This window comes from Malus domestica, chromosome 06 (assembly GCF_042453785.1).
Source record: "Malus domestica chromosome 06, GDT2T_hap1".
Taxonomy (NCBI): domain Eukaryota; kingdom Viridiplantae; phylum Streptophyta; class Magnoliopsida; order Rosales; family Rosaceae; genus Malus; species Malus domestica.
The window spans coordinates 18,873,832-18,891,452 of NC_091666.1; the positions used below are offsets into that span (position 1 = coordinate 18,873,832).

At 41.9% G+C, this 17,621-nt stretch overlaps 2 protein-coding genes across 2 annotated transcripts; one reads left to right on the forward strand and one right to left on the reverse strand.

Moving 5' to 3' along the window:
- Positions 1–8,411: 8,411 nt before the first annotated feature.
- Positions 8,412–9,327, reverse strand: LOC139196851 (uncharacterized). The gene is made up of 2 exons (XM_070823196.1): positions 8,939–9,327; positions 8,412–8,598 (listed from the first exon to the last, which is right to left on the reverse strand). Exons 1-2 carry the CDS (start codon positions 9,325–9,327, stop codon positions 8,412–8,414), a joined length of 576 nt encoding a protein of 191 aa, XP_070679297.1.
- Positions 9,328–12,053: 2,726 nt separating this feature from the next.
- LOC103446628 (probable phospholipid hydroperoxide glutathione peroxidase) lies at positions 12,054–14,078 on the forward strand. The gene is made up of 6 exons (XM_029104642.2): positions 12,054–12,201; positions 12,679–12,755; positions 12,839–12,900; positions 13,147–13,265; positions 13,621–13,788; positions 13,883–14,078. Exons 1-6 carry the CDS (start codon positions 12,151–12,153, stop codon positions 13,913–13,915), a joined length of 510 nt encoding a protein of 169 aa, XP_028960475.2. The 5' UTR covers positions 12,054–12,150; the 3' UTR covers positions 13,916–14,078.
- The last annotated feature ends 3,543 nt before the right edge of the window (positions 14,079–17,621 follow it).

The window sequence follows — 17,621 nt, forward strand, 5'->3', positions numbered from 1 at the left end:
CGCATCTCCGCTGCCTAGCACATCCCGACGACCTAAAGGTTCTAAGCTCAATCCATGAAGGCGTTTGTGGAAATCACTCTGGAGGCCAATCCTTAGCATATAAGGCTCTAAATGCAGGATACTACTGGACAACCATGCACCAAGATGTTAAGGAGTTAGTACAAAAGTACGATCGCTGCCAATGCAACAAGCTTGTACTAGCATTGCCTGCCAGTAAATTACACCTGCAAATGAGTCCTTGGTTGTTCATGCAGTGGGCAATTGACTTGGTAAGGCAAATGCTGCTAGCTACGAAGGGCAAATGCATGACGATCATGACAACCGATTACTTCACCAAATGAGTAGAAGTAGAGCCTATGGAACCACAACACAGACAGACATAGAGTGCTTCATATGGAGGAACGTCATTTGTTGATTTAATTCCCTCAATCCATCGTCACCGACAATGGCCAGCAGTTTGTGGACTAAGATTTGGCGAAGTTCTTCCAAAAGTATAGCATAAAGTAGCACATGTCCACACCGAGATATGCTTAAGGTAATGGGCAAGTTAAAGCATCCAACAAGATGATCATCGACTGCCTCAAGAAATCCCTTTCCAACAAGAAGGGAAAATGACTAGACGAACTCCCCAGATGTTTATGGGCATATCACACCACCAAAAAATGAGCAACTGAACAGTAAGGAGATGGCCACAAGCATAGATTTGGCAGAGAAGAAGCACGAGTAGACTATCACCTGCATCGCAGCCTACCAGTAGCTGCTTATCTCCAATTACAACAAAAAAGGCAAGATCTGGTAGTTCCAACCCGAAGATCTAGACCTAAGTAAAGCATTCATCACTGCCCACAAAGAAGGCTCTAAAAAGATGGATCCCATCTAGAAAGGTTCATACAAGATCAACAGAGTATACGATAAAGGTAATTACACCTTCGCCACTATGAACGATAAAGAGATCGAAAAGCAATGGAAAACCTACAATTTGAAGAAGTACCATGTGTGACCTCCCACTAGATCAAAGTTCGAAGACTCAAGCAGCTCAACGGGCACCACTTCACAAGTCGAGGATTATCCAGTTGTTATATAGTTCTTACCGTACGGCTACGTTCTCATTCGTTTCACTTGTTTTTTAATGAGGAATTCAGAAGTAATCTACAACATGGCTCGGCTACATGCTTACAACAACTAATCACTCATGCACTTCAAAAGTAGACTGCAACTTCATCGTAGGAATTGCGCCCCCCCTTAGGGACCAACCATGCTCTCCAGTGCGAGAAGGTAAACCAATTCCCCAACACCCAACTGGGTCTGCTTTCCAGTGCGAGAGGATAAACTAATTGCTTTCCAGTGTGGGAGGGTAAACCAATTCCCTAACACCCATATGGGTTTGCTCTCCAAGGCGGAAAGATAAACTTTCCACTCTGAATATCCAGATGTGGATGAGTCAGCCTGCCTTGGTATAACTAGATGCATGATGGCTTGCACCGGGATTCCTAGAAGTCTTTTTCAAGGCTTAGCTAACTGAAGGATTTTGGGTATTTTGGCCTAATCCACCGGGAACCGGGCCTCAAAGACGGATGAGGCACATTGCGCAGTACGCCTCATAGACGGTTGCCCTGGAACCCTAAAGTTGCTACCGAGTGCATTAAGATGGCCTACAGTTTCTGGAAGATTGCCTATGGCTTGCCATTCGAGCAGTAAACCTGCGCTAGACTTATACAAGCTAGCATGCATATATAAAGCTTTATCTACTACTACGTAGTCAATAAACTTCACCTCTATCAAGCGCGGAACAACCTACACCAAGTCCTAAAGTGTTGTGATACTTGCTAGCCAAGGTTAATAGCCTATTGGTTACACGGACTTGTCTGCTTCTGTAAGTAAGGCATCCAGATGCCAACGCTATGACTAATAACTTTGCAAAGTTCTACACCAGCGCCTACGGTTGCATAGGCTACGCAGGCCTGTCTGCTTATAGAAAAATAGCACGCCTGGCACTGGTCTATAAAGTCTAAAGGTTAGGGCATGAACAAAAGAAACGAAGATGAAGAAAAGAGCAGGAAATATGTCTATAAACGACTAGCAAAGGCCGAAAGAGTTCAAGCAAAACAAGAGCTATAATGAAAACAAAGAAAATCCTAAAGGCTACCTAGAAAACTACATTTCAGCAACTTGAACATCCCATGACCACTCGGTCGCCGCACCTTCAGCAGCTGTGACGCTCTTGCAACATCATCCAGCGCTTCACCCCCGGCTGCCCCAGCCTGGGTACTAATTTCTCCAACTACTTCACCAATGGAAACCTCAAAAGTAAAAGCAAGCAAATATTCCGAAGAAATAGAGAAGGTCTCGAAACCTCTAACCCAGCATTTTCACCCTTCAGCTGCTTGTTTTTCTCGAGCAAACCAATACAGATGGACTGCAGCCCATCCACTTCCTTCTTTAGACTTTTTTTTATCTTCAGCACACCTTGAAGTTCCAACACTTAGGGTTTAAGCCTATTGACGATTCTTTTGAAGTGGATCACTTGATTATAAGCAGCAATCGACTCTTCATCCTTTGCATAAGCAGCAAAATGAAGCATAGAAACTGCAAACTCAAGATCTTGAATCTGAGGTAGTAACATCCAATCTTATTCTCTGCACTTTCATACTTAACTTGGATTGCGTCAAGCCTAGTCTTCAAGTCAACGATCTGTTGGCGAGCGGTCTCAAACTATAGAGAAGTGGGGGCAGAAATATTAGACCTCTTCAAAGCAACGAGCTCATAATTCAACCTCTTGATCTCTTCGGTCGAGGAATAAGCTTCAGCTGCCATAGTCTTTGCCACCTCATTGGCATTTTTGCTATATCTACATCATAGCAAACAGAGCAGTCATTCTATATTGGGTCGTATGCTTCGCAAAGGAAGGGCAAACAACCTTTCTAACACCATTGATAAACTTGGCATGTCCATTTGGTTTCAAAAGCACACAGATCCCAACAACCTCCCCAGAAGCAGGCTTAGTGGATTTCTCACAGCTGCTCATGCAAGCAGTTTCCTCCTTCCCAATATGTGAATCAGTCTCAGCAACAGAGAGAGTAGGCCTTAACGCCACTTTAGCAATAGAATCCACCTTATCGCTCTTCATAATAACAAGCATCTCCAAAGGAGCTTCCAACAAACATCTTGGTACAGACTTTAGCATTGGGGCATGATATGACCTTTATGCTGAGTAATCCTATCAGCAATCGTACTAGCCATTCTTGACATGGTAGGCACCACAAGCTCAGATTTAGCTGCCTTATTTTTCTTCCCATTGGAAAAAGTCATGTCAATCACAGGCTTCTTGGCAGCAGACAGACCCTCACGAGCAGCAGATGAAGTCTTCAGTTTGTTCTCAACCAACATCTCTTGAGCAGGCGAGGAATATTTTTTCTTTCCATTTTCATTCATAGTAAGCTCCACGACAACGATCAAACGAGCCAATGCATCCACCTTGAAGCTTTTTACCTCATTTTTTAGGAATAGCCCACCTTTCTCCTGGCAAAGAGGATTAACCAGCCAATGCCATTCACAATACTCAGCAGGGGAGCTCAACCTGGCATTCCAGTAGGCAAGAGGCCTATATGCCCAACATTCTAGCAGCCTATAAGGCTCGCGACCTTCTCATTTCTCTCAATTGTCAGCCTGGCCCACGTCAAGTCTAAGAGCCCAAAGGACATGAGCCATGTGGCTCACCTAGCACTGCAGCCCAGCGCCTCAATCAGCGGCCCCAGCCGCATAAGCTGCCTTTGGTTTTAGCCAAACTAAGCAGCTCAAGCAGTGGCCCTTACCACAACACCTCATCGACCTATGTCGAGCCAACTTCTGGCCCCTGCCAGCAGATGTGCTACCCCATTCCGATGGCTGCCCTATGACAGCACCATCAAAGAAGAAGACGAGAAAAATTAAATTTTTCTTACCTCGGTGTGGCGCGGAGAAGACGAAGAAACCAACGAAAGACGGTCATTTGCACGGGCAAGTGTAGAAGATTGCTAGGGAAGGGGAGCAAATATCCTCTAGCTCTCTCTCTCTCTTGTAGGGTAGAATAAATCGCTCTCCAAAGTTGATTTAATAACCCACTTAAGGTGGACTTAAATAGGCTTTGAGAGAAATTTATTTCCTTTTTCTAGAATGATCTAATTTCCTATTAAAGAGGGAATCTACATCAAAATAGGAAACAAGCCTAAGTTTCCTAAAGCAAGAAAATCTCTACACTTGTTGCCCTTTTCTACGAGTAGCTTAACAAGTGTGGGGGCATTTGTGGAGACAAAAATAATCAAGAGACGACACGTGGATTCTAGGGTAAAAAGGACAAAATTACCCTTGAGGAACACTGGAATTCTTATGCACGAGCAGTGGACAATCATCCCACAATCAAGTCAAAAGTGCCAAAATAGGTATTTATTCAAAACCTATTTCATCCAACCTCATCAATTCTTCTTAACAAGGTAACCCCCAAAACATTCATTTCAAATTATATTGATTAGCTAATTAATTGATTTATTACCTAATAAATCTATTAATTGGCTAATTAACTACCAATTACACCCAAAAATGCCACAAAGGGCCGGTTACCATCTCTCCAAAGGGGGCCAGCCATGCCTTATATGTACTACCCCATTTTCTCTAAAAACCTAAATTCAACACTTTTGCTAAATTCTCCAAACACTTTTTCCTCAAAATTTTAACTTTGGCATAAGAGTTTCTTCGGCCAAAGCCCCATATTCATCGTGGGCGCGTGAGGCTCTTGGCCTTGACCAAATGTGTTATTTGTTTTGTAGGTGCAATTTTTTCCAAGAACAAGGAGGAAGAAATTTGCATCCACAATGTCCATTGGCTACCTAGCTAGTCATCATTTCTCCAACCATTTGAGTTACGTGGCCTACATCACAACATACTAAAGATTGCTGGGACATGAAGTTTGCTACCCTATTCCATCAAAAGTACATGGTTCTATGGAATTTTGTGGACAGTGGTTCGAAAGAACACATTGCACTTTATGTAAGGCTGCGAGCAAGTAGCACAACATTTTAGGAATCAGTGTAAACCCAAGGGGTTGTTCTACGCTAGGTAGTGCATATGCGCGTTAACCTATTAACCTTTCACAAGATTGTGTGGTTGTATAGGTTTATGTGGCTAATTGCTTAAAGGGTGTACCGTAGGCAGTCTTCTAGAAAATGTAGGCTACTCGTTGAATTGGCAGCGGTTTTAGGTCCCTAGGGATCTTCTAGAAACTGTAGGCTACTCGTTGAATAGGCGGCGGTTTTAAGTTCCCAGGGATATGCAAAGATGTTAGTTGGTCACATAAAAGATGATCAACTACTTACGCCAGCTGGTCACATTAAGGATGCTTAACCGTGTGAATATCGTGTGTTTAGCCAAAGCTAGAATTTCGTATCCTCGTAAAGATCACCTATGTATTGCACCAGGGATGCTCAGTTGTGAATACTAGCAGGTCACATCATGGATGCTCAAAAGGGATGTTCCTCTAACAGGTAGATGAAATACTATTTCGTAACACAAAGATCGCTAGTTGGTCACATACAAAATGCTCAGTCAGGGGTTACCAGCAGCTAGTCACATCAATGATGCTCAACTGCGGTCCATCTTCATGGGCAGCCATCCAAAGGGCGAGCTGCGCAATGTGCCTCCTTTGTCTCTAAGGCTCGAGTCTTCGCAGATCAAACCAAAGGCCTAAAATCCTTCAATTTAGCTAAGCCTTGAAAAAGACCATCATGCTCTAGTTACACCAGGGCAGCTCGACCCATCCATGTCTGCATACTTGGAGTGCGTAGTTCTACCTTCTCATAGGGGAGAACATGGTTGGTCCATAAGGGGCGCAATTCCTACGATAGGTCCCTGATTGGGCGCTATCTTCAATGAGAGAAAGAGTATACATTTGTTACAGATACGCAATCGAGCCAAGTGATGAATAACTTCAACAATCTTTATTAAAAAAAATGAGAAGAAGGATATGGAACTTAGCTAAAAGGTAGAAACTGCGTAATAACTGGATAGTCGTCGGCTTGCAGGGTAGTGCTCATCGAGTTGCTTAAGTCTTCGAGCTTTATTTTGTTCGAGCATGGCTTAAAGAGAAGTGGGAGCTCATGTGTAATACTTCTGCAAGTTATAGGCATTCCACTGCTTATTGATCTCTTTGTCGTTCATGGTGGTGAGGGTGTAGTTACCCTTGCCATCTGCTCTACTGACGTTGTATGGACCTTCCCATATAGGATTCATCTTCTTGTAGCCTTCTCTTTAGGCAATGATGAATGTTTTTCTTAGGACTAGAGCTTCAGGCTGAAACTGTCTTTGCCTTTTTGTTGTAGCTGAAGAGGAGCTACTGCTAGTAGGCTATAATATGGGTGATGATTTTCTTGCATTCACCGGTTGCTCGTTGTTTGGTTGTGCGATATGCCCATAGGACACCGGGAAGTTCGTTTGGCTACTTCCCCTGCTTGTTTGTGAGGGATTTCTTGAGACAGTCTACAATTATCTTGTTGAATGCCTCCACCTGCCTATTGCCTTTAGGATATCTAGGCGTGGACATGTGCTGCTTGATTCCATATTTCTGGAAGAACTTCGCCAAGTCTTTGCCCATGAATTGCTGACCGTTGTCGGTGATGGCAGATTGAAGGATGCTGAACCAGAAGATGATGTTCCTTCATATGAAGCGCTCTATGTCTGATTAAGTAGTGGTAGTCATAGGCTCGGCTTTTACCCACTTGGTGAAGTAGTCGGTAGCTACGGTCATTATGCCCCTGCCTCAATAGCAAGTGGCATGGACCATACCAAGTTGATTCCTACTGCATGAATGGCCATAGGCTTATCTGTAGGTGGAGCTCTCTGGCAGACAGTGTTGATGCATGGTAAGCTAGTAGTAGCCAATGTTAAAGACCTTCTGTGCTAAGGATCAACATCCTGAGTGGTTCCCACAAACGCCTTTGTGGATCGAGCTTAAAACTTTCAATTCATCGAGAAGCACTAGAAGGGGAGACATGTAGTAGCGTGTCTCCTTTATCTGGAGCTTCCTATCTTCCAATCTTTCTGCTGGAAGTATCATATTGATTAGGTAGTCGATGATGGGATCTTGCTAACTTGAGGTTATATTAACTTGTAACACCTTGAATGCTGGTTCTTCTTTTATGCTTGGTTTTCCCAAATAGTTGATCGGGATGGAGCGTCTGAACTGCTAGTCCAAAGCAGAGCCTAAGGCTGCCAGGGCGTTTGTATGAGTGTTGTCTGCCTGTGGCACTTATGTGAGAGTGTAAGTTTGAAATGCCTGAAATGCTTTCGTACCTTCTTGAGGTATAATGCCATCTTTGGATGCTTTGCTGCATACTTCCCGGTAGTCTGGCTAGTAATGAGCTGAGAATCAGAATGGATCACGAGCTTCTTGACTGCCAGATTTTACGCCATTCGGAGGTCTGCTAATAAAGCCTCATACTCTGCTTCATTGTTTGATGCCTTGAAGCCTAAAGTGATTGCCTGCTCGAGCATTAAGTTGTCTGGAGTGATGAGAACCAAGCCTAAGTCTTGAAATGCTTTCTTGCACCCGTCGTCCCGATTGTCTATTTGTGCCTTCTTGATGGTCTTGAAAAATGGCTTGCATCGATTGGTTGAGCACGAAAGGAAACAGTTGAGTGAGACTGGGCTCAATTGTGAGTCGATTCTAGCTGTTTTCTTCGGTAACTTGGGATCAATAATGATGTATTCATACGTCATTTTCTAGCTTCCATCATTTTTCTTCTATCGGTGTGTCCTTCTGAATATTATAATCTTGATCCGCTTGCTGTGGTTGTTATTTGGTAGCAAACTTATCCTTTTGAACCTCAATAGCTTCTACGGGGGTGAAATATTTCTTCTTTGACTGCTTCAACATTTTCACTGTGCATTGTCGGGATGTGATATGGTTAGACTTGATCTCTTTGACATATCCTCCCAGGATGCAGAATCAGATTTTTTGGCACTCGACCCAGGTTACGGCGCCTAGTTCCACTGGCCAAGGTCTTCCTAGAATCCCGTTATAGGGAGACGGGTCGTTGACTATAATAAACGTTTACTTTTAAACTACTAATGGTGTTCTCACATCGAGTGTTATGTTACCAATAACAGTTGAGGTGTATACATTGAAATCAGTGAGTACCTCTGCTTGGTGTATTATCGTGCTTTCCAGACCCATCTTTTGAATGACAGATAACTCAAGTAGATTTATTGAATTGCCGTTATCCATCATCACTTTTATCGACTATAGCGTGTGCTAGTTGAACGGACACTACCAGAGCATCGTCATGTGATAAGTTAACTCCCTTAGTATCCTGCTCGGTGAAACCAACGATGGGCCCAGGTTTGGCGTCGGCTGCCTAAACTTGGAAGATTGTTATAGCCTGCTAGATCTTCCTCTTCTTGGAGTTGTTTGTGGCTCTCAAGTACTCGGACTTGGCGAAGATGTCGTTGATTTTGATGGTCTTAGCAGATGGCTTCTCGTCTGCGTATGTGTTCCTCTTAGGCCGCATAGTTGGCTTGTCCAGGTATTTATCGCATTTACCTTCTTTCACCAGCTTATCTAGGTAGTCTCTCCAGGTATAGTAGTTGATGGTCATGTGACCAAGACATTAGTGGAACACGTAGTACTTGTGTGATCAAGCTTGGAGGTGTCTCATTTGGATTATCTTGGTAGCTTGAACCAAGGCTCATTCTTGAGGTTGTGAAGGATCTGGTTGATCAAGGTCGAGAACTTGGTATAGTTCTTGGTAGCCTGACCTCCTTTTGCTGAGGATCGGTCTCTATGCTTGGCCCTTGCCTACTTCGGTCGTTGGACTGCTTCTTGTCCACCTTATTATGAGCTGTCTTGGACTCATTTTGAGGCTACTTAGGTGCTTTGCTTACTCATTGATCATCATCCCAAAGCTCATACTTCTTTGCTATAACGAATGAGTCTGCTAAAGTTAGGTCTTCTTTCATGATCAATTCTTTGAATAAGGGATAATCTGTTGGGAGTCCCTTTTGGAAGGCTGCACTGGCGATCGAGTCGTTACAGTCGACTATCTTCACTTTCTTTGCCTTGAACCTCTTCAGATAGTCGCGAAGTGACTCATTCAGATTCTTTTTTATGTTGAAAAGATTATTGTACTTTTTCTTAATCGAGCAGTAGGATGAGCACTCCTTAGTGAAAACTACAGAAAGCTCGTCAAAACTCCAAATGGATTGTGGAGGCATAGTATGGAACGAATCTTGCACCTTGCCCTGCAAAGTAGTGGTGAATATCTTGCACATTAAAGCGTCGTTGGCTATGTAGAGGATCATCACGCTGTGGTAGTGCTTCAAATGCCTTTTCGGGTCTCTGTCTCTTTTAAATAAAGTGAAATGCAGTGTTTTGAACTTACGCGGGGGGCTCTGTCTGCTCGATCTAGTCCGTAAAGGGTGATCTGCCTATGTGTACCACGTCTTCACAAAGGGCCTTGTTCGTGGTCTCAATGCATTGGAATCTGCGTAATCACTCAGTTAGAAGCCTTTATACTTTTTCTTGAATTTGCCTCTATCGGGGCAGTGGGGCTTCCGGTTGCCACTTGTTATGACTTGCTGGTCTCGGCTGCTTTTTCCTATGCTCGGCTCGTCCGTAATTACAGTGCATGTGGTACGTTCCTGGTAGGCGAGCAGATTACTCATAGGCTTCCAGTTGAACTTAAGCCAAATTGAGCAGCTGCTTCTCTCTGTCCGTCGTGTTGCCTACTCCGATGTGAGGTGGATGATGCTCTTTACAAGCTTAGCCACAAATGAACCTTTCACCTGGAAAGTTATCCATATTTATTATCGAAGTGTGGCCCCAACCATGAATGTATGCTTGTCCGGGGGCCAAATCGAGAATGCACGCTCCTCCGTGCATTAAGACGAAACTATACACTATCTCGGGGGCCAAATCGGGAGTGTACACTGTCAGAACTTTCGGTTCGTGGCTGGTTTAGGGTCTGCTTACCTAGACGATACTGGAGAGAAACATCATCGCCCGCTCTTGTTCTATTTTGAGACACCTCATCTAGGGCACACTGCAGGAGCTGATTCACCAAGGTAGTCTGCTGCGCAAGAATGCTTGTCAGTTCGACGACCTGTTGGGATAGGTGTTGTTCACCATTTGGAGTAGAAGAGTTGGGACGGTAGACATATTCTTGAGTAGTGGAAATGATATGGACTCCGGGTGCAAAGCTTGAGCCAGGATGGGTCAGATCGGCAGTAAGGTAAGGTGAAAAATACCTTTAGTTCAACCATTGGCATCAAAATCTAGATTTGGGTTGGTTGAATTAGTATGGGACCGTGCTGGACCGTTTGGAGGGCTGCAGGAGCAAGTTGGGCTTATGGGTGTTAGGCCACCTCATTTCGTCCTGCTTGGCCTTAAGCTGAAGCCACGTTAGACTTACGCTGTGGTTAGTGCTGCTTGGACTGCCTCAGTCTGTGTAGCTCACTTCCAAATGAAGGTAATAGGTTAAGGGTTGTTGGCTGCTTACGCCATGGGCCTCCTGCCCTAAGGTTTCTTCACATTGAGTGGAGGCTGCTCCATGGGCTACTATAACGGCAACTACCTCTACTGGCATGGCCACAGTACCTCCTAGAGAAGGCAAATGAGACGTCCTTATTGTGGTAAGCCTCGAAGAGTGACGACATGGAGCCAAGTTGCAATCTTAATCGGTTGGTCCATGTCCCTCAACATAAGGGGTCCCATTGGTTGTAGTTTATGAATTTCCTGCCATCGTAGTTGTGGATCTATGAAGGAAAAAAGTTGAAAGCAAGAGTCTTCTTCGAGTCTTCGAACCAGAGCCCTCAATGAAAGCACTAATTTATGGATGCAAATTTCGCCTTCCTTTGATTGACGAATCAGTACCTGCAAGATTAAGGCCAAAAGTCTCACGCGGCCACGATGAATTAGGGGAGAATGGCGCTTTGGCTGAAGAATCTCCGATGCTAAAGTTAGAATTTTGGAAATAAAGTGTGTATTTATAGGGAAAAAAAGGAGGAAATGGGCCGGCCCTCTAGGGTTTAGGGGTGGTCGGCCCTATGTGGTATTTTGGGTGAGAAAATTACAAGATATTTGTGTAAATAAATATCTTGGAGTAATTAGGTAAATATTTTAAATAAATGGAATTAGAATTACTTACTTGAAAGATGTTTTCTCTTATTAGGAATGTATTTATGATAAGAATCAGGGATTATTCTTTCATAAATACCTTTGACTTTTCCCACGAGGAGGGGTGCCTTGAGCAATCATTGATCTCTGCATGCTTTACCTCAGCTGCGAGTGGTGAATGAGATTGCTTTCTGCTCATTTAATAGGGGCAGTCTTGTCTTTCTTGAGAATTAATCCACGTGTCAGCTTCATGATTTTTGAGATTATTTTTTACTCCACATTAACGTCTGTCTGAAAAGCGTTTATGAGTAAAAGTGTTTTCTAAATAGGTATTTCCAAACCGTCCCGTAATATTAAGTTTTGTATGAGAGCACTAGAAACTCTTGGGGCCAAGATACCCTTAACAAGATCTTCCAGGTTGCTAGAAGTTTGTAAACCAAAGTTTGGACCGAAGCCCCAAAGGAAGCAAATCCCTAGTCCATCCGGGGGTGTAAAACAGTAAATACCTAGGGGAGGGACCAATCATTCCAAAGTCACACCCCAATGATTCCCCCTTACGTCACTTGTTTCCCATTCCTTTATAAAATGGAGTAGGATTCTTTTTTTTTTTCTTTGTTTTTTTTTTTTTTCTCTTTTATTTGAACAGTCACGATTATACAATATTAATATTTTATATTAATATTTTATAATAAGAGAATAAAATAAAAAATGTGAGAGAAAGATGGAAGGGAATAGAAAGAGGAGGCGAGTCCTTATAAAATAGAGAATTTTAACGAAAAGCATCCGGTACTGTTCACTTTAACGAAAAATCATATTTTTACCCTAAAAAGTCAATCATGTTACTATTCACTTTACCCTTTATTTTGTCCTTATCATTAAAACTCAAAGTTTTCAAACATTTTTCATTAATTTTCTTATAAAATACCCTGCTCATAGTTGTTGGTCAAGTACTGGTGTCTGGTACCTGAGAGCTTTGCTTGACAAACAGTTCAGACCAGAAAAACAAAAGAATGGCAAGTCCTCGCCCAGCCACTGGATCGTTTTATGACTTTACTGTCAAGGTGAATCCCTTCTATCCTCAATCAATTAATGATTAATTTTCCTAATTTGTAGCAGATCGGTAAGTTTTTCCGTAATATAAGCGATATTACTACTCTAAACTATATTAAGAGGAAGGGAGGAAGGGAGGAGGTGATGGTTTGAATTCCGGGACGCAGTTGGTTAAGGATGAATGTCCTAACCACCAGGTGGATTTTCAATCCACCACTTGCAGAAGATGAGTAGTTTCTTGAGTACCGTGATTTTGTTAAAATAACGAGCATATGGGAATTTTGGGTGTTCATTTTTGGCATGTTTTGAGAATTTTCCTTGTCCTGTTTGGATGCCAAGAAAAAAAGCATATCTGAAAGGTTAAAAGCTTGGGAACAGAAGAAATGTTAATTTGTGTTGAACCCATGTTGGAGATTCAGCTGAGAAATGTGATTCGTGTGTGTTGGTCTTGTACTTCTTGTGATGGGGTTTTAAATTTTTAAGTGCAGGATATTAAGGGAAATGATGTCGATCTTAGCATTTACAAGGGAAAAGTTCTGCTGGTCATCAATGTTGCTTCCAAATGGTAATATACATTATACACCCTCGTTTTTGTCCCTATCGTTTTATGCTTTCATTCATTGCTTTTTTTACTGATTTTCCCGGCAGCGGACTGACCAACTCAAATTACGATGAGCTGAATCAACTGTATCAAAACTATAAAGATCAAGGTTTGCATATAGAACTTGTATTGTATTCTTACATGTTCTTGAGCTGACATCTATCAATGTAGTTACTTCTCTTACAAGTTGAGTTCTGGTACATGCTAATCTGCTGCTTTAGAATTAATATACTGTCTTGCATATGCAATGATCTAATGTGTATTAGAAAAACATGAATTCCCTCAAAAGTTTTGCAGAAATCCTACCTTTTCCATTATTTTCCCCTTTGTATGATATATTGGGAGGTTGATGCAGGCTTTGAAATTCTGGCATTTCCCTGCAACCAGTTTGGTAGTCAGGAACCAGGAAGTAACAAAGAGATTGAAGATTTTGTCTGCACTCGTTTCAAATCGGAGTTTCCCATTTTTGACAAGGTAGATCCAGAAACAATAGATTATGTTTGATTGTATCTATTTTCCAGTAGCTCATTTTTGTAATAAGATTATGAGTGGGTGGTTGAAGATCTCTGTGTTTACAAATTTGAGTTCCAACTTTCAAGGCTTTCAAATTTGATACATTTAGGCTACTGAAACTTTAATAGTTGAAGTGAAAAAAAAAACTATCTAATGAGTAATGAGTGCTTATTTTAATCCTATTTGAACTCCTGCAAATTAGAACTTTCGCATGCGTTATTCCACACGGATATTTCAACTGTATCTATGAGCTAGGACAGTATTGCAGTAATGTTAGATCTTTCTTTCTAAATCCGCGCCCTTGTTGTTGTGTTAGATTGAAGTAAACGGAGATAATACTGCTCCAGTATACAAGTTCTTGAAGGAAGGCAAGTGGGGATTCTTTGGAGACGATATTCAGTGGAACTTTACCAAGTTTCTAGTTGACAAAGAAGGCAAAGCGTCTCACCGCTATTACCCAACCACTCCCCCCCTTAGCATCGAGGTCTGTTTCTCGAATGTTGTTTACTGTGATTAATCATCTTGCTCCGTAGATTTGTCAATTTTTCAAGCCTTCTGACATTATACATTTTCTGCAGCATGACATCAAGACGCTGTTGGGAGTCGCATAAGTTGCTGAGATGTGAAGATTTCAACATATGCTTGCCTTTTGTGTATCAAACTGGAATAAAAAGTTCAAGCTTGCTTTTGTGTATGTTTATCATATCAGTGTGATTTCAAGACTTGTTAAGGATGGAGGCATGGTGTTAATTAAGAAAACATTAAGCAGTTGCAGTCCCTGTTTGTTCTTTAAACTTGATTAAACCATTTATGTTCCTTGTGGGATGATGAAAATTTTTCATTGGCAGCCAGGATTCAAAGATCTTTCCTAATCGTGATGTTGGTTATTTTGATCACAGATTGCATTCTTTTAGCATGTATAGGTGAAAGGCTTAGCTGTCTATTTCTCCATAGATATATCCCCGTGTTCTATAACACTCATCAGGTGACTTCCTATCAAGACGAGTGCTATAAGAACATAGGGATATATATGAAAGATAATCTAATATGTTTATAGAACTCTAAATTAATGAGTGAGCCGATTGCATTGATATTTAAATGAGTAGAATTGATATACGTGTAGAATTAGGTTCCAAATAAATAGCAGCATGTGATCTAAATATAAAACAGAATAAAGATTGAACTTGATCTGCTGCAGCCGCATGGTCTGAGGAATCCGTATTGGGACAGGACTGTAGTTGTGCAGGTGGTATTACAGTCGGTTTATCATTCCCCCGCAAACTGAGCGGTCAACAACAGACGGGAAGGCAAAACGAACAGCAGAGAGGCCCTTGATAAGCAGATCAGCCAACTGATCTGTGGAAGAGACATAGCCAACCAAAATTACTTTACAAGTGACCTTCTCACGAACTTAGTGATAGTCAATTTCAACATGACACATACATTATTGATAAACTGGGTTGGAGGCAATTGAGATGGCACTAATATTATCACACCATAACCGTCAAGGATCAAGAGGAAGATGAAGCTTGCAGAATAAAGTATGATACCAAGAAAGGGCAGTTGCAGTGTAAGCAAGTTGACGATATTCAGCTTCTATACTCGAACAAGAAACACCTCGTTGTTTCTTGGAGCTCCAAGAAATTAGGTTGTCACCAAGAAAAATACAATAACCACAAGTATCGCCAGCATAGTACGCATCAGCATAAGCAGTTAGTGTGAGCGAACTGGGATGATAAACAATGCCATGATTGGGAGTGGCCTTGAGATAACGCAAAATACACTCAATAGCAACCCAATGTGCCGTTGTTGGTTTATGCATAAATTGACAAACTTGGTTGACGGCAAATGCAATATCAGAACAAGTAAAGATGAGATACTGCAAGGCACCTATGATACTACGAAAATCAATGATATCAAACAATGGTTCACCATCATGCAGACTTAGGCGAAGACCACTTATTGCAGGAGTAGAGATTAGATTGCAGTCTAGTATCTTAGTCTGTTTGAGAAGATCAGTGACATACTTCGTTTGAGTGAGATGAAGACTAGTTGTAGTACGATGGACGGCCATGCCCAAAAATTAATGAAAAGGCCTAAGATCCTTCATTGAAAACAACGTGCCTAACAATTTTATCATGCAAGTAATATGCGACATACTATTGCCGGTGATCAGAATATCATCCACATAAATCAACAAGTAGATAACCACAGAGCCATCAAAGAAGGTGAACAATGATGAATCATCATGAGATGAGATGAAACCCAAATTTTCGATATGTTGAGAAAAACACTGAAATTAAGCACGAGGAGCTTGTTTGAGACTATATAGAGACCAACGCAATTGGCAGACATGGAAAGGGCGTTGAGGATCAATAAATCCTTGTGGTTGTTGCATATATACTTCTTCAGTCAAAAAATCATGAAGGAACGCATTTTGTACATCAAGTTGCCGAAGAGGCCAATTGAAGTGAATGGCAATGGAAAGAATTAACCTGATAATGGCATAATTAACGATGGGACTAAACGTCTTGCCGTAGTCCAATCCTTCTTGTTGATGGAACCCATTAGCCACTAAACGTGCCTTGTAGCACTCAATTGATCCATCGGAACGCCGCTTGATCTTGTAAACCCATTTATTTGGAAGAACATTCATATTGGGGCGAAAATGAACCAAAGTCCAAGTGCCATTCCGTTGCAAGGCATTGAACTCGTCAGCAATAGCAATGCGCCATTCTGAAACTTTATTAGCCTGACTAAAACATGTAGGCTCAACCAAGTCGTGATCAATGGTAGTGGCAAAAACATATTTCGAAGTAGATGTACTTACCTCTGATCGAGTAAACATGGGATGAGTTGAAGTACTTACCTCTGGAGTAGATGAAACTGGTGCCGAGAAGGGTGCATAGGGTGGCCCTGCCAGAGGGAAAGACGGGATTAGGTGGTGGCTAGACAGTAAGGACATGAGACATATGCTTAGGTCTACAAGTATAGACTTGCAGTGGGCGCTGCTGATGGGTGGCAGGGGAAGTAGTAGGCTCAGCTGGAATACTAGGAGGCTGGAGTGGTACAACTGGCTGTGTGGAAGATATAGGTGCAGGAATGGGTTACATGGTTGGCCCAATGGCAAGGATGGGATCCACTGACGAGGAGAGCGGCAAGGACGAAGTAACTATGGATTCTTGACAGGGAAACCTGTTCTCATCAAACTCAATAGTCTAAGAAAACACAATGTTTAGAATGAAATTGCAACTTATTATTATTATATGGGTGAAGCTTTTGTGGTGGGGGAAATTTTTGTGGGTGAAGCTTTTATGGGTGAAGCTTTTATGGGTGAAGCTTTTATGGTGGGTGAAGCTTTTGTGGTGGGTGAAGCTTTTATGGGTGAAGCTTTTGTAGGTGAAGCTTTTGTGGTGGGTGAAGCTTTTGTGGGTGAAGCTTTTGTTGGTGAAGCTTTTGTGGGTGAAGCTATTGTTGGTGAAGCTTTTATGGGTGAAGCTTTTGTAGGTGAAACTTTTGTAGGTGAAGCTTTGGAGTTAAAGCTTTGTAGGTAAAGCTTTGAAGTTGAAGCTTTTGTTGGGTACCATGAATTGATTTTGCTTCACACTATCTTGATCAAGACAGTGTGAAGCTTTTGAGAATTTGTAGTTGTCCTCCATTGATGAAGCTTTTGTTGGTGAAGCTTTGTTGGGTACCATGAATTGATTTTGCTTCACACTATCTTGATCAAGATAGTGTGAAGCTTTTGAGAATTTGTAGTTGTCCTCCATTGATGAAGCTTTGTTGAATTTCCCCTTTTTTTTTTTTGGGAAACTAGAAATTTGAAAATGTGGGAGAGACAACATATACAAATTATGCTTCCACACTGTTGAGCAAGAAATTGTGATTCAAGCCACACCTTGTAGTAGTCGAAGGTTTGGATGAACCATATAAATTGAATTTGCTTCGAACAGTCTTGAATTTGCCTCGAAGATTTGAGAATTGTAGTTGCCCTCCATTGATGAAGCTTTTGTTAGCACCATAAATTGGTTTTGCTTCACATTGTCTTCATCAAGAGTGTGTGAAGCTTTTAAGAATTGTGGTTGCCCTCCATTGATGAAGCTCTTGTTGGCACCATAAATTGGTTTTGCTTCACACTGTCTTAATCAAGAGTGTGTGAAGCTTTTGAGAATTGTGGTTGAACTCCTTTGATGAAGCTTTTGTTGGCACCATAAATTGGTTTTGCTTCACAATGTCTTGATCAAGAGTGTGTGAAGCTTTTGAGAATTGTGGTTGCCCTCCATTGATGAAGCTCTTGTTGGCACCATAAATTGGTTT

Excerpts from the sequence above, each read along its gene's own strand:
- LOC103446628 (XM_029104642.2), top strand. The coding sequence starts at position 12,151 with ATGGCAAGTCCTCGCCCAGCCACTGGATCGTTTTATGACTTTACTGTC. Across the intron at positions 12,202-12,678 it reads TTTATGACTTTACTGTCAAG|GATATTAAGGGAAATGATGT; the intron begins GTGAATCCCTTC and ends TTTTAAGTGCAG. Across the intron at positions 13,266-13,620 it reads AGTTTCCCATTTTTGACAAG|ATTGAAGTAAACGGAGATAA; the intron begins GTAGATCCAGAA and ends TTGTTGTGTTAG.
- LOC139196851 (XM_070823196.1), bottom strand. The coding sequence starts at position 9,327 with ATGATCCTCTACATAGCCAACGACGCTTTAATGTGCAAGATATTCACC. Across the intron at positions 8,599-8,938 it reads TCATTCGTTATAGCAAAGAA|AGACTACCTAGATAAGCTGG; the intron begins GTATGAGCTTTG and ends CTATACCTGGAG.